Consider the following 24,325-nt stretch of genomic DNA (forward strand, 5'->3'; position numbering starts at 1 on the left):
CGCGTGTATGTAAGGTATTCCATGCCAAATCACTCTGCCTTAAGACTCTGATCATTTCGAATTGTTTATTTATTCTCTTTTTTTTTTTTCTTTGACGTCAATGCAGAAACGATCCTCATCCCAAAAACCACAAAACGTTCTTTCTATCAATCTTCTTTTTAAACATTTTCTTCTAAAAATTATTAACTAACCTTACAGACAATGACGATTTAAATTTTTATAAAATTCACACAAATTTTATAATATAGGTCGATTACTTCAAGAACAAAAGAGAAGTGGGATACTGGATTTTTTTCAAAAAGTGATTCAAGCTTGCATTTCAATAATTTCGGTCTAGTTATTAGTTCCAAATGTATTTTTATTTTCACGTTTTATTCTCTTAGGGTTTTTTAAAAATATAAAATAACAACGCATGATGAAAAGTAATTTAGCAACGCAATGTTACTTTGTTAGAGATTATTAAGATGAAAAATTTCAATGAAAACCCAGTTTTCACGTGAAATTTATAATTCTACATGTAATTTTTCTTCATCTTCTTGAAAATCGAACCATTGCCGTTCTTAGGATTGCTTGATAATTTGTCGAAAATTTGTTTTGACATTAAACTGATAACAATTTCTTATTTTTATTCATCGGGTTACGATCTTATAATGCACGATGCGAATGAAGAAAAAGAAAAAAGATAATACGAAAGATCACAGACTAGGTGATTTGGCACGGAATACCCCATATGCGTTACATACATCAGCTAAAAGGGCGAAAATTTTCACCGAGATCCATCATTTTGTACAGAATATATACTCAAACTGGGAGTAAATGAAAATCCATTAATCAGTGTCGAGTTCCGGTAACTTCGAAACTTGATATTCCGATTCAAAATCTGTCAACGTCGATTCCTTCTCCGACTCACTCGCAGTGAGTGATAGAAAATAACGGAAACTAGTCTTATTCTACATCTGGAAGAATCTTCTTAATAAATAAATCGTTTCATGGCCAAAAATTTGTAGCCAGGACAATCTGGGATGCCTAAAGAATTTTTGCTGGCAGTAAATATGAGGCTATGCATTTTTCTTGAGTAACGTTGAGCCAGTTTAATAATAATGTGCATATTTGACCCGGTCGAGTTGTGATTTTTGATTGTGGAAAGAAAAAAGACGATCGAGTAATCCAGCCGAAAGTAATTGTTAAGGAGAATAATTTCCCTCTTCAAAGGTAATCAGTTCTCTTTTGAAGCTTGTTATGACTACCTCTGATCTCTCTCAGCCACTTCGACGATTAAGGTCACACCTGACCGAGCCGAACTCGAGGAAGCAGAAGACCGTGGCTCGCTTCACGAGCTTTGGAATAAAACTCAAGAGTAATTTCATGGGACTTTAGGACTTGGTAATTGACTTGATGAATAATTTTCAAAAATATAATATTACACCGAATTGAAGACCGGCAAAAGTTGGAACGATTTTTTTCACCGCAGATTGTGATTTTTTATTTTTTATTTTTTACTCTCGTTGGAAATGTTGAAATATTACACTATTTTTTAACCGTAACAATAAACAACAAGCAAGGATCTGACCCGACAGCGTGAAATGGGAACAAGTTTTAAACATGAAATTTTAAAAAATTTTTTTTATAAAATCCAAGGTGAAATTGAATTTCGGCAAAATTTCTACCCCCATTTAAACACAAAGCTATGTCGGTTTGTTTGCCGGGCTGTGTGTTTTCGGTCGGAAAATCCTCCCCGGCAAAATTCTAGTCCCTGTATTATTTAGGGAAAGCTGAGAGGCGAATTGTCTCGTCTACTAATTCTCGCTTGGGAAAATTTGTCAAGCTCTTGAAATGTCCGAGGCAAGACGAACTAATCCTTCCGGGTAGAACGACGTCACGATTTCACAGGGTTCCGAAGTCCGTAGGATGTCTGGGGTGTGTGGGGGGAAGGGGGGGGGGGGTTGGCTGCTGTGATAAGCTGAAAACTAACTTTGAGGAACTCCCTGCACTGCGCATTATCGTAAATTGTCACGTCAGGTAGGCGAGCTGTGAGACGACGTTGGCTGCAAGGCACGCAATCCTTGCTATATTCCTATACAACTTTTCTGACACAATGGAAATCTCATCTAATTATCATTCCCCGAGATGATTATCCCTTCAGCGGTGTCAGTTTGTTACCCCCTCGAATCTTGTCAGACGTTTCATTGACGTGGGAAAAGTGTGAAAATGATATTCGAAAAATTTTCAAAACTACTCACGACGGTTCAGAAATTTTTCCTATTTTGTTTATAATCTTTTTCTTTCTCGTTCATAGGGTCTTGAATAAATATTAAACGTAAGATTACGAAATGGAAGAGTTTTTTTTTTTCGCCCCGCAACATCAGTCGTAGGCTCATAAATTGGGATCAATGAGTTCTCTTCGTCAAAGTAACAATGCAATTAGCTAGGATACAAAAAAAAAAAATCTTCAACTTTTGATTTTTCGAGTTGGTTCAAACATTGAACAAGTTCACTGATTAAATAACTCTTTTCAGCAACTGTTTTTTCTCTTTTCTTTTATTTTTTCAATTGTATGTGTACACGATTGTTTTAAACAACGGGTGACTTTCCGTTCTCAGGTTCGAGTTTTATTGAAATTGAAATAAAATCGAAGGGAAAGTTTGGCAATAAATTTCACCAAGTGGCCAGTGTCTGAAAGAAACTTGACGAGGCGGCTAAATCTTTTTATCGGACCAAGCGTCGCTGATGGGTCTCTAAAATTTTTCACAAAATGAATAAACGCTAAGCGTTTTATTCTTCAAGTTTTTACGACCCTCTCTAATTTTTATTTTTTTTTTCTTTACTACAGCGCGTCATCGATTCCATGCTATCAACTGTTTCAGTTCGTAATGATAACAACTGATGCAGAAATTTTACACGCTGTGCAATGCCGTTTATTTATTGCAAACAAAACAAACGACCCTTCAACTGTCCTGCGATAAATTCACGCTCAAGTTTTTACCGTTGTTTGAGAAACACTGATTACATCTACTGCGCATTGCGCGCGCGCAGGTTGAGAGACGCTGCACAGTGGAGGGGGAAACGACTCGCTCAGTTCTTCTTCAGCCTTGCCGCGTGAAGGTTGCGCTCTCTCCTCGTAGTTTGAATAAGGAAAGAACTCGCTTTTATTCACAGTTCGTATAACGATGCGTGAAAATATTCCAAGACTCTTTTTTTTTTTTTTTTCATCGGATATCATTTTGTACACCGCTCGAGAATCCAGATCCAAGTATCTTTTCATCCGTGGAACATGTTTGATCGTTATTCTACGCGGCTGTAAAATCATCCAAGCGGCTGCGACGTTCGCATGTATTCGGTGTAAATCCCCGATGACCTGGTTTTACCGACTTGTGTATACGTGTAATAATATTATATACGTACAGCGAATTTACCCGCTTTGCACTTCCATGAGCTTTGAATTTCCCTGAGGGAGCCGCCGACTAGCGGTTGTGTTTGCACACGCCGACAGCGTCCACTTTGATCAGCTCTCATACCTATAAAATACCTGTAATATGCAGCTGCGCGCTTTGCCGGGTAATATTTCACCGTTTGCAACATTCGCAATCCGATATTCAGGCCTTCGGCGAGGGAAATTCAAACCCGATTATCGTCATGCCCAGATACCGGATCGAGTGATCGATCATTATTTTAACCAATCAAGAAAGCTCGTTCAACTTTCGGACATTACGAGTATGAAAAACGAGCACGCATTCTTCTTCACAGATATCAAAATAATTGTGTTTTCAATTCGGTTATATTTCGCGATTAAAATACGTTCGATGACCTCGATTCGTCGTTGATCAGCTATCCGGTTTCGAATTCTTCATACCCGCTAATTGTTCGATGAAATCCCATTCGAAATTCGTGCCTTCGAGCTTTCGATGCATCGTGGTTTCGCCGGGGAAGCCTGATTAGAACGTATCGTGTGATCAGGCATGCGTAAAACCAGCAGACGATTAATTAACTGCAAATCCTATGCAGTGTTCATAGAGTAAAATGCTAACAAGTTGTCCGCATAGCCAAAAATCGTCGTGATATTCGATGTAAATTCGTCGCTGTTTGTTCCGTAAAGAGAGGTTATCAAAATTTTCTCTCATTCTCGAAACTCTCCGTGACGTTCGGCTGGGAAATATCAAAAAACACGATCAAACTCATCGCTGTAAAAATACATAAACAACGGGTGTTCAGCTGCCGTGCAGGCGTATCGGTATTTCCACTGGACATTGTCTCGACGTGTTTCTTGATTAAAACTTTGTTCCATCTGCAGAACTGTCTGACAAAGTTTCCCCGCCAAACGCACACACACACGAATGTTTGCTTACACTGTGACTAACTCTACGTCGCGTCGTCACAAAGCTTTGTCTTACAGGTTTCCCGCAAGTTGGGGTACGGTCGGAGTTACAGCTGAGAGAAAAGTTGAAATTGAAGAGTGGAAATGTTGCTAAATTTACATGTACCTGTACATTTCTAACCACGATCGTAAAACGATGTGCGTGTTGTACCTGACAGCGAAGAAAAGAAAAATTCTCTTCGATTTAAAAACACAATCGTGTTCTACGATTTTTTTTAATAATTTTTTTCTTCACTTTGAGATAACAGATTCATCGATTCTGATGAAGCATCGAAAGATAGAAATTTTTCGTACTTCTGAGGCTTTTGGTTTCAGAATGGCGAATTTCTCAACTTTCAAACATTGATTTCATTTGTTATAATAGCTAGAAAAATTTAGTAAAACAGGTATCGTTGAAAAAAAAAACTGTTTGAATATTGTTGGACTTACGAAAAACGAGGTACGCGTAACCATTTTGCGCTATCGTCGATCCTTTTTTGGTTATTGCAACGCAAAATCAGTTTGTGAGGTTTACTCTACTTTTTTAGCTAAACAAGGCTTTAACGTCAATTTATTCTTGCACGAGCGTTAAATTTGCGCAACAGTTGCAAGAAAATCTATCAACAGTGATCGTAATGAGAAAGAATAGTAACGGATGATAGACTTTCCGGTAACGGCTAGAAAACTGATTTTCATTTTGCTTACATTAATCATAATATCAATATACGTCACAAAGAACACCTAAACTTTTAATTTTGGGCCTCCAGTTGATGTTGGAAAAGTGTATCTGACAAGTTTTTTTTTTTTTCCATCATCAATTGAATCTCATAAAATAATAATATAATATAATATAAACTTTTAATTTAGGAAAATAAGATTTCCGCTTAATACATCGTCGTGTTACGGATCGTGATCCTTAGGTTGAATACAAATGTTCAGGAAATAAATAATAACAGAAGTGCTGCAACGTGTTTCTTCCGAGGTTCTGAGGGGAGAAAAAAAAAAAAAAAGAAAAAAAACTATTGCAAATACGAACAAAAAGCCAAAAATCAAACGATCTTTTCACCGAGTCTCTCTTTAATTTTAAAATAAACTTTTTAGGGGTTGCCACCGTGGAAACATCGTGAATTAATTTTTTCTCACACACCCCGACGTCTATGATTCGTAAATAAATTGCATGATAATTCAATCGTGACGTGAAAAATTTCCTCAACCAGCGAAGCCTCCGAAGATCGAAGAGCCGAGGCGTTTCGCTGTGTAACCGCTATATGTATACAAAGTCTCGTAAGTCAGGCCCGAGGCCATTCAATTTCTTTGCTGAAATTACCAGCTAATTTACCTCGCGCGGAGTGACGAGAAAAGAGCTCATCCACCATAAAATTTCACTCAAATTAATTACGAGGATTTTACGAATATTCCCGTTTCTTCTTTTTTTTCTTCTTTCTCTCTCTCTCTTCTCTTTATTACTCGACTTGTATTTTTTTTTTTTTTTCACCGTTTTTCTTCTCAACTCCGTAATACGCCCGTCTTTTGATCCCCATTTTCCGCCTCGAAGCTGCTCCGCCGGTTTAATCATCAACGTCACCGAAACAGATTTAGTTTGATTGTTGCTCTGCGATTAATTTTTCTCGTTATACAAAAATTCCTCGGCTTTGAGAAATGAATTTGAGCATAATTTTCTCAAGATTGATCGATTAATCAACGAACCAGCTAATTGAAAACAATCAATCGAGGCCTAAGATTAAGCCAATAATCCTACAGCCGTGATATTATGGTTATTTTAGAGGGCGATGGATTAGCGTTAATTCCACGGGGTAACTCGGAAGGCATCCAGGTGTGGGAACACGACGTGATTGCGGGCAGTAACGCAGTCCGGAGTCAATTCTCACCACATTCTCGATACTCTTGTTACAAGATATCACCTGTAATAAAGCCGAATAGTCACCCCGAATAATCGACCCCTCTTCGATTACCGAAAGGTGCGGGTAAAAAATCAGAAAAACGAAAAATCAGAATGGTCAGAATTCCGAACATAAATATATCGAAAACTCACAATCGCGAAGGAAAAAAGTGGTGAATCTTCATTAAGCCAGAGATAATGGAAATAGAATATAAAAGTATCGATATTTAAAGTTTTAGAATTTAGAATACACAACTGGTGAAAATTCCGAAAGGCCGTTGGCAGAATGAGGAAAATGCGATTGCTCGCAAACACGAATGAATAAACTTCGGATGGGTCCTAAAGTAGAATTTTCGTCTATTCGAATTCGTAAATGCGAAGGATCAAGAATCAGAACGGTTAGAACTTCGAGTAGTTATCTCATGGAAGGCTCGGAATATAGAATTGCGTTAAATCAGAATCGTCGGAACGAAGAGTCGCAATATATGAGAAGAGTCAGGCACATCGTCGGCCACACTCTAAAGGCCCAACCCAACAGCTTCAACGACTCAAAGTTGTCCGTTTGCATCGCGTTCTTTCTTCTTTGTTAAGCATCGAGTAAAGAATTTGTTTGATTCTGTATACAAAACATTTTACAAGTAAAAATAGATCAGTTTGGATAGACTCGGAATGTGAAATTCTGGTGGTAGGCCATCGATACGGTTACTTTCGGAATATCTATCTTTCTGAAACGTACGATTCTGAATAATGACACTTTTACATTCTGGATGTTAACTTTTATTTTTATAATATTTGGACAATCCAGAATATGAAACTTCCTACAAATTCATTCTCTGGAACATCGACTCAATACATTATTAAATTCTGCATCTCTGAATTCTAGAATCAACGTTTTCCGAAGTAAGTGGGTTCGGATAATAGAGCCCTCAAGTAAATACATTTCAGGTAATCTGCAGCTTTTTATCGGGCACCATTCGGGACTTAAAATTTCTGACAGTATTTGTTCTCCCATATTTGTTATTCGAGTTTATTAAATTCGGAATTCTTGCCATTCTGATTTTCGGTTTGTTTGATTTCTTACCCCCACCCGATTACTTCACTTCGATCAATAAATAAACGTTTTTTCTTGTGCCTAGTTTACACGAATGATTTGCCGTCTTTTGCTGTTTACATCGAGAAAAACTAACAGGGGTATCAAAGTATATCTTTTTTTCTTTAAACTTTGTCGTCATCATCGGAACACAGATTTTAAACTCACGCCAATGTAAACGAATAATCAATTCAACCTGCAATAATAGAACAGACGAGAAAAAAAAAAAAAAAAAAATGTGGAGAGATGAAACAAAAAAAGCCAAAAAAAAATTGTCCAACGGTCGAAAGATTTGATCCCACTTCATTTTTATGCTACGCAGTTATCTTTTGTTCAACTTGGTAATGAGATTTTCGTTTTTTTTTTTTTTTCTTTTCCTTGTTTTCTACATCTTTTTTTCACACACGAACCGTTTTCGCTAGACGTTTCAGGTGACAAGAAACGAGGTCATCCGCATGTTGCAAATTGCATATCGTATAAAAATGATGCTGAAATTTGTTCAACTTTTGGAACAGCTTTTTAAATTTCGCTTTTTTTTTCTCTCGCCCTTTTTCGCGCAGCAAAAATCGGCAATCGGCGAACGGCGGATTCTGCGGCGATTAAACGAGCCCACCTCGCAACTTCGACGGCTGTGTGTACTTGACGGAAATTTGCATAGATATGCCGGCGCGATGCTATCGGGAGTTACAGCCGCGCAATATCGTCCCGGGTAACGTTTATAACCGCGATTAAGTAAGATGAAATAACGCTGCCGTTCAGCGGGCTGGATATCTCGGAGGTACATCGTTTTGCTTCACGACGTTCTTTCATCCACGGTTCTACAAAATCCGCAGTATTATCTGAATATCAGCACGCAAAAAAGTCCCAACTCACCGATTTTTTACGGGGGATTAACGCTTGGAATATTTGAAATGTTGTTTTCTTTTCTTTTTTTTTTATTTCTTTTTTTTTAAACATTTTTCGGGATCGTATAATTGTACTATATTGTGCGACGTTCGTTGTCGAACGGCGAAAAGAGAGTCAGAAACTGAAGGAAGGACTGAAAAAAAATAAATAAAAATTTTCTGAAAGATTAAAAATCCGAAAGGCAAAGGGACGAATAAAGTTTTTTTCCGAAATCACATTTTTTTTACCCATTTAATCAACCCGCAAACATCGTTTTGTTCAAATTGTGATTAAAACTGCAAGTCTACAAGAAAAAATACATTCTTTTCGACTTCGATGTGGTTTGATCAAATTTTTTATCAACGCTTTAAAAATTTTACTCACTTTTACAGAAATACGTTTCAATTACCAATTTTTTCACGACATCCTTTTCTTTTCGTCCGATTTATACTAGAAATTTTCATTCACTGATATTTCAGTTTAAAAAGGCAAAAACTTCAAAATAAAAAACTTTCACTTTTGCGATTTAGAAAAATTTCATTTGTTACGGTAACTAGAAAAATTCAGTAAAACGGGTATCGTTAAAAAAATTGTTTGAATATTGTTGGAATTGCGAAAAACGAGGTACGCGTAAACATGATTTTTTTTCTTTCTGAATCATCATTTCATTTTTCTGATTTTCCTCTAATGTAGTTTAACGAAGGACAAAAACCACACCCGAGGGTGGCAAGTAATGGTTAAAAATTGTAACCTCGTGAAACCGATCAGTTATTTTGCGCTCAAATGAAAAAAAAAAAAAAAAAAAACGAGGAAAAAGAAATGAAAACGACACGGAAAAAATTGTAAAATTTCGCTACGTTGGAAAGGAATTTTTATGAACTCACTTTTAAACACTTTCAATGGTTTTGCAGTAGGAGCGAAAAGAGCTTCGCGAATGCGAATTGCGCATTTTTCATGGGTCGTAAAAGGCTGGAAGGAAGAACGAAGAGGACTCGAGGAGCAGATCAATTAACGCAGGTCATTATGTAGGCCGACTGCACGATCTGATAGGGTTAAACTTTTAACGGGACTGTTTCCGTTCGCATATTTGATACCGGTGTGAATTTAGAAGAAAGGGTCTTTAACCGAGGTTCATGCAAATCGTAGATGGCGGGGGGGGGGGGGGGATAATTATCTCATCGTAAGAAGAAATGACTCTTACCATTTTCGCCCACATTATTCTCTTCATTTTCTTTCTCACGCTCGTTTCATTTTACTCAAAATTATCTCTTACAGAGGTCTCGGAATTGGATCGTTAAAACTGTTCAATATTCAAGCTCAGGTATTTTGCATTCATTAGCATGTATTCGTTGAGATCAAAAAAAAAAAAAAAAAAGAGAGAGAAAAAAAATCTCTCATCTCAGAAAACGTCGTTTGAAATAATTATTTCGTGTTATTATTTTATTTTAGTCTATCCATGTTCGAGATCCCGATTATTGATCATTTTAGATCGATGATTTAGATCGTGATTATGTCGTTTTTTTTTTTAACGAAAAATATGTAAAATAAAATCTTATGAAATTCAGATGATCCGATGAAATGATATTTGAAGAATAAGAAATGAAAAAATTAGTCTGTATCGTCCAATGAAATTTGACCAACGCTGCACTCAGAGATATTTCTATCTCCGGTTACCGCTCAGTCCTTGACTATTTTCATTACGATCACTGTTGCTGTATCTTCTTGCAACTGTCGTGAAAATTAAACGCTAAAATTTAAAGCATTCGACTAAAAAAGTAGAGTAAACCTCAGGAACTGATTTTGAGTTGCAATTGCCAAAAAAGGTCGACAATAGCGAAAAATTGTTACGCGTACGTCGTTTTTCGTAAACCCAACAATATTAAAACAGTTTTTTTAACGATCCCTGTTTTATTGATTTTTTTCTAGTTCCTGTAAGAAATGAAATATTTCTCATACGATTTTGGCTTGGAAAGAAAAATAAACGGAAGCAAAATTAAGTGGAATTTGATTTTATACAAATTGTTTATCGAACAACCAAATTTTGTCGATTCGATTTTGGGTGTTCCATTTCTTAAAAATTTCTCCGGGTAAAGCTTATCGCAGTATTTAATTTCCCTCTTTTCTTTCGGATTTCATAACCGGTACGTATAACAGACGTTTCATTTTGCGTCGAGATTCCATTAGCAAGTAGAGTCATGGGTTCGTTTATATAGTTGGTACGGCTTGACTAAATAATTATATGTATAGCCGAAGCCTTAATCAACCTCATTCAAATGCATGTATGCCGGGAAACTAATTTGAAAATGGCAGATCGTGTTAGCATACCACCTAGAATGGCTTTTCCGGAAAGCCATTAGCCAGGCGGGCACTTATGTAAGGGTGCCGGTGGTGGTAGTCCTGGTGGTGGAAGAGCGGTGACAGAGTTTGTGCGGATAAAAGGATGGGGTACGAAAATTGGAAAAATCAAAGAATCGACCGAACGAAATGAGGAAACTCGAAATACCGACAGGTAAAAACGTAGAAGAATCACAAATACGAATTGAAGATTACTCGTAGAATATAAAAATTGAAAACGCAAGAGTATAAAAATAAATTTTTTAAAATACCGAAACTTTTTCTTTTTCAGGCAAATTTTCGAAAATCTCAACCTCTGTACGTTCATCATTCGTTGTTTTAAAACTCGCATCTCGAGAATTTTGGATTTTCCACCAGTCGACTTTTTGATTTTTCGGAATTTTGACCCCCGCAATATGTACGCGAAAAAGAAAAGGACATATCTACGATATTAAAGCGCTCGCAATGTAGAAAAAGAAATTAAACGAACGAGTGAAAATTCGCAACGGAAGAAAGATTCGCGAAACACTTGGAAAAGCTCAGACCTTGGGATAATTAAATTCTCTGTAAGCTTTGCGAGAAATTGTAAAGAAATCTAAATTAGATTCCAGGCAAAAGATGATCGTCAATTTTTATTATTTTCATACTTTGTTTTCGCATTTTCAAAGATCCATAAATTTGTAACACAATTATTTCGCAGTTCGAAGAGATCGTCGAGTCATAAAATGACGAAAGAATTTCTCGGGTTTCTGTGAGCTGTCCGTAATTTTCACATTTTTGTCAGTTTATTCAAATATTCGTTCGGTGATTGACAGCAATATTTACTTATTTATTAGTTCAAGAATGACAAAAAGGCGTGAAAAGTGAGGGAACGAAGAAAGTGAAATTCGATGAAAGGAAAAAACAAAATAAATAAGTGAAAAAAGGAACCGACGGAAGAGAAGAGAAGAGAAAGAATTACGGATACGGAAAGAAAACGTTATTGAATTTTTAAAAGCTCCGCAGCTTTCGCACACCCGCCCACCTCTTAAACCGTAAAAGCAACATTTTGTCGTAAAATTGAACCCCTCGAACCCCTTTCGTCGTTTGCATGCGTATTTCTAACCTATTCCAAATACTGTATCGGATGGTGTACGTTTTTTATAACCTTTATGAAACATGCGATATGCATAGGCCTGTTTCATACATATATGTAAAGTATTGGGATCGTTGCTGCAGCTTGCGGAATCCTTTGAATAATTCATATGTCAAGTTTTTTTTCGATCAAGACGCGGAAAAGTGAAAGAAAAATTAATATGTATGAAGAAAAAAAAATGAATAATAAATGACAAGAAAGTAAACGGATGGAGGAAATAATTCATCGAAATTGACGAGCCATTCTGTTTATAATCACTGCGGAAGAACGATAATAATTGATGAGCATATTTGTTCAAATTTTTATCCTCGATGTCTATCAACGTGATTTTTATCACGTTGGGTGGGGGTGAGAAATCGGAAAAACCGAAAATCGGAATGGCCCGAATTCCGAATTTAATAAACTCGTATAACAAATATAAGAGAACAGATACTGTCAGAAATTTTAAGTCCCAAACGGTGTCCAATAAAAAGCTGTAGCTTACCTAAAATGTATTTAGTAGATGGCTCTATTATCCGACCCCACTTACTTAGGAAAACGTTGATCCAGGAATTCAGAGATGCAGAATTTAATAATGTATTGAGTCGATGTTCCAGAGAATGAATTTGTAGAAAGTTTCATATTCTCGATTGTCCAAATATTATAAAAATAAAAGTTAAAATCCAGAATGTAGAAGGGTCGTTCTTCAGAATCGTACGATTGGGAAATATCGGTATTCCGAAAGTAACCGTATCGATGGCTTTCCACCAGAATTTCACATTCCGAGTCTATCCAACTGATCTATTTCAACTAGTAAAATGTTTTATATACAGAATCAAAGAAATTCTTTACTCGATACTTAACGAAGAAGAAAGAACGCGACGCAAACGGACAATTTTGAGTCGTTAAAGCTGTTGGGTTGGGCCTTTAGAGTGTGGCCGACGATGTGCCTGACTCTTCTCATATATTGCGACTCTTCGTTCCGACGATTCTGATTTAACGCAATTCTATATTCCGAGCCTTCTACGAGATCACTACTCGGAGTTCTAACCGTTCTGATTCTTGATCCTTCGCATCTACGAATTCGAATAGACGAAAATTCTACTTTAGGATCCATCCGAAGGTTATTCATTTGTGATTTCGAGCAATCGCATTTGCCTCATTCTGCCAACGGCCTTTCGGAATTTTCACCAGTCGTGTATTCGAAATTCTAAAACTTTAAATATCGATACTTTTATATCCTATTTTCATTATCTCTGGCTTAATGAAGATTCACCACTTTCTTCTTTCGTGATTGTGAGTTTTCGATATATTAGCGTTCGGAATTCTGTCCATTCTGATTTTTGGTTTCTCTGATTTTTTACCCGTTCCCGTCGTTTTTATTTATTGTGCATTCTATTCATTTTCTTATCTCAAAAATCGTTCAAAAATTGTTGAAAAATTTCGATCGAAGAAACAAGAGAAAAAAAGGAAGAAAAAAAAACGAAAAATCGATCGATCTCGTCCGAAGTTTTTTATGTTACAAATGTGTTTCTCGGGTTCTTCGCCGCGTCATTTTCTCTTTGCTCTTCGAGCTTATCCGGCTTGTGAGACGATTACTGTCAGACAAGGTTAACGCCAGAAGCGAGTGAGTGATTTGACTCGCTAGAAGGGATCAGGGGATGCAACCGTCTTGTCTGAATTGTAAGTCACAAAAGGATCGCGTGAGCGGAAATTTGACGAGCCAAACTGCGAAGAATTTCGCCTCCTTCTCTCTTTTTGTTCGTTATGTTTTTTTTTTTTTTTTTTTATTTTATTTCACCGCTATGATTATCACAGCTTCAGATGCTTTTCTTTATTTCTTTATCCGCTTTTTCAGCTCTCCACTCTGGCGGCGGGCAGTTTGTACCCAAAATTACATCCGCGTTTAGGGCGCGCTTAAGGCTTTATATATAATAAATCGCAAGCTCATAATGCCCGGGGTGTCTCATTCATTAGCAGCACGGGATGTGAATTTATCTTCGTTGCCTTTTGCGGTACGGAAGGATAAGTGAGGAGCCTTTTTATACGTCTGCGTCGTGTTCGTTATTTTGAAAAGAAATTACTTACGGAAGGTGAAAATCGCCCAGCGTCATTTTCATTCTCTCTGCTTTTTATTATGGACTCGTATTTAACCCAGAGGGAAAATCTGAGAAATCGGGAAAACTCGGGGAATTTCGAAAATAAAAACTGAAATTTTTAGTCCTTCGAAGAAATAAAATCGTCCATCTTACGGATAAAAAGAAAAATTCACTTGAATTTTTGTTTCGTCCTTCTTTCCTTTTTATTTTCTTTCTCTTAGTCATCATCGGCATTTTCATAAAAGTTTGCTTTCGGGCTAGAATATCCTAAATACGTGTAGAAAATTTAACTATTTCATTATTTCAGAAGTGATTCTTTATATTTTATCTCGTGTGTAAATGATCTATGTATAAAAAAAAAAAATTCTCTGCGATAAAGGACTATGAAAAAAAAAAAAAAACTACAGACTAATTCCGTATCAATTCACATGTTTTTGATATTAATATTTCACATTCAGAGGTAACCGCGGAATATTTTTATTTTGAGAAAAGCAGTAACGATGGGAAAGTTGTTGTTGTTTTGTTATTTTTTTTTTTTTTTTTGTGTTTTTTTCTAATTCGGTATCTTCGCCGTTGCGTGCGTCTTAGGCGGGTAATAAAGTGAAAAAGTTTTGGCCAAACCGCTACGGTAAAGCCGTGCCAGTAAAAGTTGTTGCAAAATTAAACCCAATGCTTGTCTCTGGCTGCAAAACTTCGGGGTCCCAAAGCGGGCTTTAACCTTGTCACGGTTGACTCGCTGGCCAAGTAATTTCAGGAAATGAAAGAGGGTCCTCCACATTGCGCGTTCAAAACTTTTCAAATTTTCAACCGAAAAGTGGTCCTCGATAAAAAGGAGCTAGCATTTCGCCGAATGGTTTGATTTTACTTTCCAATTTGGATTCGTTCAATTTTGAATTTTACTTTTCACGTTTTTATGGCAATTTTTTCGTTGAACGATTGGAAATAAGAATTTGATTGAGAGTTGTTTTTGTTGAATTATTAGATTCGCTTCAAAATATGAAAAATAAAATACACTGGTTTTATCAACAAAAGCTCAGACATCGATGCCGAATTTTGGATAGCTTTAGAATTGTCATAAAATCTAGTAAATTCGTCACGCTTTATTTACAAGATTATTTTCGGCAAATTCACTGAAACGGAATTACTCGTCTTCTTCAGTGTTTGAATAAACATTTATTTCCATTTTTTGATTACATTTAATGGAATTTAATATTAAACGATGCCAACGGTTCACAAAAAAGTAGTTCATTCAAATGTGTAGAAATTAATCTTCCTCGTCAAATTAGTCATAGAAAAGTGAAGAAATCGAACGAGTGAAATTGTTTTCAACAATTTCGAAGTGATGTGAAATGAAAAATTGAAGTCTCTAAAATTTTGTTTACGATTCTTACGATGAGCTTACGAATATAATAATTTGACGAATACTTACAATTAGTATACTACACACTGAGAGAGATTTTTATTTTCGGTTACCTTTCGGCCCTTCACTATTTTCATTTTTCACTACAATAGAAAAATATAGTTCCAGGTAGAAAATGAAAATAAAATTCTAGTATCCGTTACTATTCTTTCTCGTTACGATTACTGTTGCTAGATTTTCCTGCAACTGTTGCGAAAATTTAACTTATATTATTACTTATATAATTTACTTATAATTTAAAATATAAATTATTGTTTTTTCACGAACCAATCGTTATACGTATGATCAACTTTCCAAGGGTTGCATCAAGTTTCGTTGTCAGGATAACGAAAATATCGTTCATCTGTTGTGCGATGATTAATCGTTAAAATTAACATCGCGACAAATGATTGTCGGTTCGTAATTAATTTTCTACTCACCGCGTTTAGAAGCGTGAAAACTGTCCTGCGGTGAAATCTGTTCAATCTGAGCGCTGAGACGAGGACGCGGCAGGATTTCCCTGTTCGCGTTTATCTTTTCCACGGCGTAACGAAAAGCGACCTCCTGCTTGTCGTCCACCGGATGAAACAACCCACCTGGGAAATCATATTCATATTCAGAACGCAATTATTCCTCGAAAGATGCCTTTCTCTCTCTCTCTCTCTCTCTCTCTCTCTGTCTCTTTTTTTCTCTCGCCCCTTTTTAAAATTCATCCCCATATCCCGAAGATGAAGTGTTGCGAACCATAGCGGCAATAACAACAGCTTGAAACGAAGACACGTATGGAATTTTTATCCTCTATCGGGAATAGAAAAATTTAACGTATACGCTACAACTTTTCGAATTTCGTAAGAACGGTGACTCAATTTTTCTCATCCTCGATTCTTCTCTCGGTATTTTTAAGGATTTACCGTCTAAAATGAAAATTCTCAATCAAAAGTGAATCTCGTTGATAATCTTTAATACTTTATGATAAGATATAAAAATCGGAAAAATATCAACCACAATTAAAAACGATGAGAAAATTAAATTTCAAGATTGATAATTACGAAAAGTTTTCAATAAATTGTTCAACAAATTTAGGGAATGTACATTTTGTATCGTTTGACATGAATTCGTCGATTTTTCCTAATACACGCGATTTTTCAAACAACCTTCTCGTTATTTTTAAATTGCAGTTTTCGAAAAGATTAAATTTTGAAAAATTGTGGAAAAAATCATGAATTTTGGATACGTGTTAGTAAAAACGTAGCACGTTACAATTGAGAAGTTTTCAGTGCATTGAACGAATAGTTTCGTAAATACAGCTTGTAAAAATTTTCGAAATACGGAAATTTCAAAATGATAAAAAAAATTTTCTAAAAATTCGCACGTATTCAGAAAAATCAGCGAATTCATTTCGCGTAACGAAAACAATAATATTCCCTAAAAACTTGCTAAACAATGTTTTGTTCAAACGTTTTATTGATAACTTTCGAGCATTATTATTGCTCAAGTTTAATTCTCTTATCGCCTTTGTTATGGTTGATTTTTTTTTTTTAAACGATTTTTATCTTATCTCATCTTAAACTATCCAATATTGTCGATGAGACTCACTTTTTGTTGAATCATAGTTTGTTGATTTTTAATATTAACCTCTGTCTAAAATTACACTTTTATACTACGATGATGAAAGAATACAAAACAATTATACGTCAATATATACAAACAACAATAATAATAATAATGTATAATAATAATAATGTATAATAATAATAATGTATAATAATAATAATAATAATAAATAAAAATAAACGCTCGAGCATACAATTGATACGAAATAAATTATCTCCAATTAGCGTATCGGGGTGGAGAGTTATAAAATTAGTCTTTTACGCGTAGTGACGAGGATTCCCACTTCCTACATGTATTAATTTAATTACAGATAGAAATTGAGGATCTAACGATGTAACGTCGTTATATCGCCTTGCGGATGGTTAACTGCTCAATTTATTTACCCATCGGTGGGTTCAGCGGGCTACCGAAAAGGCCCGAGGGTTACCCATAAGCGCTCCTCTACTGCAAACGAACGCACATAGAATCAATATTTATGGTTTGCCCAACGGAAATCGATTTATCCATGAACCCGTCGGCCATCCGGGATTCCCCTTTCCTCTCAGGCGATCAAACATCGTGAGAAATTATCGGGAATCAATTTTTATCCCCGGATGAATTATCGCTCTGTTTCTATTATTCAATGCCCGAAATCGCCTGCGTTATACAATGTATGGGGTTTTTTTTTTTTTTTTGTTTTTTTTTTTTTTTTTTTTGTGTAACTTTGGCCTCGCCCCAAAAATTAACCTACGATGATTTTTAGCGATTTCATTGGCGCGGAAGAAAAGATCTAGTCTCAATTAGACGCAAATTCATTGAACTTATTGACAGGTTTCTTGCATTCGAGAAAACAGTTTCAGTTGATATTTCATATGGGTTGAAACATTTTTTTTTTTTTTTTGCTTTTATGCGATTACGTTCAAGGAAACGTTATTCCAATTGAACGAAACTTGTCTCGATTTCAGTAACATCGTTTCAAATTCCGGCATCGGACCAATATCGATACATTTAAATTCATCAATTTTACTCTCACCTCTTGTTGAACGACGAATTGCCCTAAGAAAGACTAAAGCAAAATTAAAAAAAAAAAAAAAATAAAATAAAATAAAATAAACAACAACAAGAACAACTCGAATATTTAGATCTAATTTGTTCGAATTGACTGCGTCGAAAAAAAATCGACATATATATATATATATATATATATATATATATATATTGAAATTATTCGAGAGTGATTCGCAGATGCGGATCGACGTTCTACGTGTGTGATAAATATTCATCGAATTTGTCAAATATATCGCAGAGCGAGCTTTGCCGAGGAGCTTGCGACCCCCGCCCCCCTCTTACCTCTGCATCAGCGCAACGCGTCGCGTGTCATCGTGTAGGCATGTATGTTCGTACCAATGAATATCCCATGAATCCTCTCGGCTGATACGACAGTTGTAAACTTTCATTACTATTGACGCTTGGCTTGCGAATCCCAGATTTTACACCATTTACTCCGATTATCGTCCTTTATATTTATTCCCCTGTTTTCGCGCCAGTGAAATTTATGCTTGTTGTTAATTTTTTTTTTTTTATCGTAAATTTTTTTTTTTCCCCCAGCGCGGATAAAATTCTCGATCAATTTCATCGTCCGCGAATAATCTTAACAGCGTTTGCGTAGAGATCCGTTCAATTTGTTTATTTTTTTTTTACTAATTTTTTTTATTTTTGTTTCTAATAATCGCGGAACTGTAATTATCTACATAGTTTTTTGTACCCGGGAGAAAAAAAATGTTCCATTTGCGCTTCGATGATCGACTCGACTCTATACAGTTTTTGTTTAATTTTTTTCAAATTGCAACGTCACATTAACAAAGTATCGACGGATCTGAAAAAGTTGTCGTTAAGAATATTTGGCGAGTCAAGAATCGACGCGCTTTAGCAATTTTATTACAAAATATTATTACAAATTATTACAAGGTAAAAAAATATCTCAGTTACCGATTTTGGTTATCAAACGGCTTTGAATACGTGATGAAAAATCTGATGAATTCATCGGATTTCACTTTTGTATCGCACGGGTAATTTTATTCAGAAAACTCTTTCCTGCCGATTGTGCGAAAGAATTGTTTTTTCCAATATTTTGCACGGTCGATCTAATATTGCCGTATGAATATGCTGATCGAATATTTAACAATGCCAAAGTAACAAAGAAGAGTTTTTCAGTGATTTCGATGCGAGTGGTTGAATAAAATCAAACGAAATGACTGAAGTTGTTATTATGTTTGCTTTTTTTTTTTTTTTTCAACAATTTTACAGCGATTCAAAGTGTAAAACAGTGTAATTCTGGACAAACAAAGACCGGTTCGTTAATTAAATTAACATATCTCGAAACAGTCGCGTAAAATTCGTACAACGAACAACGGTACTGTGAAAATTCGTTGACGTAAGAATGTTCGGATGTTGGGGAAGAAAGTTTGTATATTTTGATCGACGCGTTTACAGGGGGTACGAAAATCGCTACCGAGGTATTCGGCAGGCGGAAACGTTTACGCATCAAGTGCGGAAGTCGGTGGGAAATTGCGATACAACGGCTTCGGTGCGGAGGTGAAAGAAAAAGAAAACTGCTTCCGGTGAGAGGCGCTGGCTCGCAGACTCTTACCTATCCTAATGAAATCAGGAAGGGCACTGGCAGAGGCGACGAAGACCGCCAACAGAAGCAGCCTTGTGGCCATTTCCGGTTCCGGAACGCCCCACGCGCTTCCTTCCCCGCCCTCCTCCTTCCACTTCGACTTCACCTTGTTATCAACACCCCCGAATGACGCCGAGACGCGGAATATCACGCCGCTGAAACACAAAAAACAAACAGGACGATAATTTGAGTATAATTCAAATGTACAATTATTAGAATCGTCCTTTTTTTTTTAGAGGGTTGACGAATATTTTTCGCCTCACCCCATCCAAATCAACTTCAAATAATTCAAAAAAACACAGTTGCCCAATTTTTGTCACATTTTTATCTCAACTCTAAGACAGTCCGTTTTGCGATCGAACTTTCTTTTTGAAATAACATGGGAAAAAACATTTCTTCTCGTTATATATTTTATCGTAAGAGTAATAATAATGAAAAAAAAAAAAAATCTGTCAGTTCGAGACTTTATTGGGCATTGGTGATGCTATCTTTGAAAAAATTCACATCGTTGTACCGGATAATTTGGACAAATTTCACTTTCTTTGAACAAAAGAAAAAAAAAAAAGTCAGATTTCGAGGGTTTGCAATTGAGTAGGTTTTTATTCAATGGATTGATAAATATTTTTTATTCAACCAAGTGTCATCGCAGAACAAGAATAAATGTTCGATAAATTGTATAGAAATTTACTCTTCGCTTCGAAGTAATTTTTTTTCAGCTCCTTGCGTACTTTTTTTTTTTTTTTTTTTTTACGAATTTCAAATCAGAGGAAGAAAAGTTTCATAGTCTTCGACAAAATCGATATTTGATTGTATATTTCATATTTTAATGAATTTTCGCGGTCAAATTTCTGTGAAATAATAATTGATAAGGATTAGAAATAAAAAAATTTGTCATTCCTTTTCATTACACTAAACTGACAAATTGTTTGTAACGGGCAATGTAAATAGAAAAACAAAGCTCAGTGAATATCACATTAACGATATTGAAAACAAGGAAAGAACAAAAAGTTCGATACAATTCTCAAGAAATTATAAACAAACGAATTACTTTCTTCAATTTCGATTGACATTTTTCTTCATTTATCCGCGTATAATTTGTCGGTACATAAAATCTCTCCATGAAATTCCGATGAAACATGAATTTCGACTTTACTTTCAAATTATACAGTTACGTTGTCATTTTGTTCGATCAATTTTTCCTCTTCGATTATTCACCGCGTTCATATTTCGGCAACAAATCTGTGTGCATCAAGTATTATCACGCACGTATCAAGCATATTAAAGTCGATATCTCAAACGGACTTTACAAGGACGCGAAAAGTAAGTAAACACTCTTAGTTCTTCGAGCGATGTTTGTGTTCGTCTTACGATTTCAGTCGTAATTTCGCTGCGCGTCGATGAACACACGCGTGAAATTATCGTTACGAAAAGTTGGTGAAAGCCGTTTAAACGTTCGTTAAACTTAACACGTATTATATTTATGGGGAAATGTTGTTAATCTAATTCGTTAATTTAGAAAAATCAAGTTGAGGAAATTATTGAAGAAGATTATAAAGGTTGATTTAATAAAATTCTTCAATTAGCCATTCGGTTGAATATATCAAGTTTTTACTCTCTTCGATCATATACATGTATAATAGAGTGAGCCAAAAAAACTAAACTATCGAATCTATGATCTTGAAAGGAACTATTTACTGAGAAAAATGTTCACCCGTTAGGAACATTTTTTTAGCTGAATTTTAAAATGTGTCGCTGGCCATTTGAAATTTGCCATTCAAATAACACGCAGAAGAATTATTTTTTCATTAAAAATGATATAACTTTCGAACCGTTTGAGATTAAAAAATTTTCAACGCATATTCTTGTAGGGAATTTGATTCTCTAAAAAAAGACCCGAGTGATCATTTAGTGAAAAATTCAGAGACTTACGGGCCGTGAAAGTAGAAGAAAAGCGGAAATATGCAGTTTTGGGGCTCTACTAGGGAATACTTGATAAAAATTACATATCATATTTTCGTAGCAATCAAAATTATAGTGAACGAAGTGATTACTTTCCGAACTGTGATTTTTTATTTACAGTGAAAAGTGCAGTGAATAATGAATATCTTGAATGCTGCTAGTTTGATTTTTTACAGCGTTTGTGCAATCAAATTTCGCCAAAGATGAAACCGGAAACAGCTGAATTTTGATCGTCGTCAACCTCGAGGTAATTAGTTTTTAATATTTTGCGATTTTCGCGACTGATAATCGAGCCTGATTTTCGTTTCGCCACTTTTTGCAACTTTAAATATAATTGCGTTCTCGGACGATTTTTACACCGCGAAAATTCGTCACGTTCAATCCCGATTGTCTTTCTTTCTTTGAAAGAAATTCAAAAATTCTTTGATCAAAGAATGCAAGAAAAAAAAAAAAAGAAAAGAAAAAGCTCCAAGAAATTTATTCCGAAGAACAATAAATTCGGTGTAATTTCTGCTATTGAAACTGTAACGAAACTTACAAACGAATCAGTTTTTTTTCCTCTTCCATCACTCGCAACAATTGATCCTCGCTTTTGCCCGAAATCAAATCTTTCATCGCATCATTTAATTATTCCTAGTAACATGAAATTCCAGATAATTTTTATCGAGTATAAAATATGTAGAGATGCAATTTTGCGATTCTTCGTATCGAACTGTAATATATCGTCTGCAACGAATCGCTGGGGAAAATTCACGGTTTGATCCCATTAGATTAAAATGGTGGATTTTGGTCGGTTGACTTTTGCAGCGTGATCTTGACGCTGGATTTTCCTTGCACTCCTGGCACGATGCAGGCAACAAATTGCAACTGCGAATGGATAATCCGTGGGTAATCGGATTTATCAGGGTCTCGAATACGGAATCCAATTGCAAGTCACCGCGATTTCAGCCAAGTTCAGATTCGAATTGATTATACGCGACCGATTGAGCAGAAAATTGAGGGATAAAATCCTCGCAGATTTATTCTCGCAGACGGGTGTATGCGAATATTATTCAAATCGGATATAAGTATCCCAAAAAATATTCAACGCTGTGAAAATTGAATTAGAGATGATTTCTCTTACGCTGAGAAGAATTTCATTTGTTACAGTAACTAGAAAAATTGAGTAAAACAGGTATCGTTAAAAAAAAACTGTTCGAATATTGTTGGAATTACGAAAAACGAGGCACGCGTAAACATTTTGCGCTATCGTTGATCCTTTTTTGTTAATTGCAACGCAAAATCAGTTTGTAAGGTTTGCTCTACTTTTTTAGTTAAACAAGGCTTTAACGTCAATTTATCGTTGCACGAGCGTTAAATTTTCGCAACAGTTGCAAGAAAATCTAGCAACAGTGATCGTAACGAGAAAGAATAGTGACGGCTATAAAACTAATTTTCATTTTCTACCTAGAACTATATTTTTCGATTTTCGTAAAAGATGAAAATAGTTAAGGACTGAGCGATAAACGGAAATAAAAATTTCTCTCAGGTTAGCTTATTCGGTTTGAAAAAATAGCAGCTCATTGTTGATATTTCGAAATCGAAATAAAATCGAGTGATGAAATTCTTGCTGGACGGTGCTCTGAATTTTTTACTTTTCATCAACTCTGGTCGTGTAAGAAAAGTATCGGTTTCGGTCGAAAATAAATTTTTCCAATCTCAACGAATCTTCACGTTTTTAAACTACTAGTATACGAAAATTACTTTTTTTCAACTCTCAGAACAACGATCTCGGAAACAATTGGATGAAAAAATCTAAAACTTACAGGATTTTACAACGAAATGATGGGCATGAAAAAATTCCATGTGCCGGAAATAAATCGATTTTCAATATTCCAGCGACAAGTCTATAATTTTTCGAAATAAACAATTATGTTTTTTACAGTCTGTGCATTTAATTAAAAAAAAAAAGAATACACAAATTTTCACATCTTTCTTTAAAACTTTTTCATCTGGCTGCCAAGTCCTGTCAGTTTCAGATTTTTCACTCGGCTCGACTCTTTCCTTACTTCATGGCGAAGAAAAGTATCGTGAAAAAAACGAAACTGTTTTTTCGGCTTACTTCAACCATAAACTTGTAAATTCATGACAATTTTCTCAAGTCAGAGTCAAGATTCATGAATATATTTATAACCGGTAATTTGAAATGGAAAAGTTACTTAATAAAAAAACTCGAGTTTTTATCAATCTTATGTTTTGTATATCAAACCGTACAACTTTAGCAAACATATTACACCAGAAATTCTTCAACGTCAAATAATGAATTTCCCTAAAATTCTTCTCCTTTTACTTTAACTTTTTAACGAAATTTTGAGATAAGTTTACGATTTCAGAGTTTAAATAACAGATTTCTTCATACGGTACAAAAACCGGAAAAAATAAGAAAGGAGAAAAAGAATCGATTTAAATTTCGTGATCCATGCTTCGCTAAAAATGATGAAACGTAAATTCGCGTGAATCGATTTCGACGTTTTAAAATTCTTGAAATTCATATTCGAAAAAGAGTTAGAGAGAGAGAGAGAGAGAGAGAGAGAGAGGGGTATTTTTCTATCCTCTCTTCAATTACCCGCTGTAAAAAAATCGGGCATCCGTTCTTCTTCGGTTGAGAAGAAGAAATGAAAAATCACGGAAGCGCGAGACATCCGTTTCAAAGAATAGGAAAACCTTTCTCCCTTTAAGCTCACCTGAGAGAAAAGAGAGAGAGAGAGAGATAGAAAGGTGGTGAAAATTTCGTTCGAACGCGTCAGTCGGAACGGCGTCTTTCGTTTTTCCCGTGATTTTTCCGTGAATTTCGCATTCCCGTTTCTCTCGAAGCCTCGGGCCTATTAATACATAAATCCCGGTTTCCACGCTCCGAAATTTCCCGTCGGTTGAATAAAATT

General features: G+C 35.6%; 1 protein-coding gene across 6 annotated transcripts in view; it reads right to left on the reverse strand.

Moving 5' to 3' along the window:
* The window catches only part of KaiR1D (Kainate-type ionotropic glutamate receptor subunit 1D), a 259,204-nt gene that overhangs the window by 102,483 nt on the left and 132,396 nt on the right, over positions 1–24,325 (reverse strand). For all 6 annotated transcript variants that reach the window (XM_046633891.2, XM_046633894.2, XM_046633889.2 and 3 more), the window contains exons 2-3: positions 19,416–19,600; positions 15,613–15,768 (exon numbers count right to left, since the gene is read on the reverse strand). In XM_046633891.2, coding sequence (XP_046489847.1) covers positions 15,613–15,768; positions 19,416–19,488 — 229 coding nt within the window. In that variant the 5' untranslated portion in view covers positions 19,489–19,600. The remainder of the gene's footprint in view (positions 1–15,612; positions 15,769–19,415; positions 19,601–24,325) is intronic.

The sequence above is a fragment of the Neodiprion pinetum genome, chromosome 7 (assembly GCF_021155775.2).
Source record: "Neodiprion pinetum isolate iyNeoPine1 chromosome 7, iyNeoPine1.2, whole genome shotgun sequence".
Classification (NCBI taxonomy): Eukaryota; Metazoa; Arthropoda; class Insecta; order Hymenoptera; family Diprionidae; genus Neodiprion; species Neodiprion pinetum.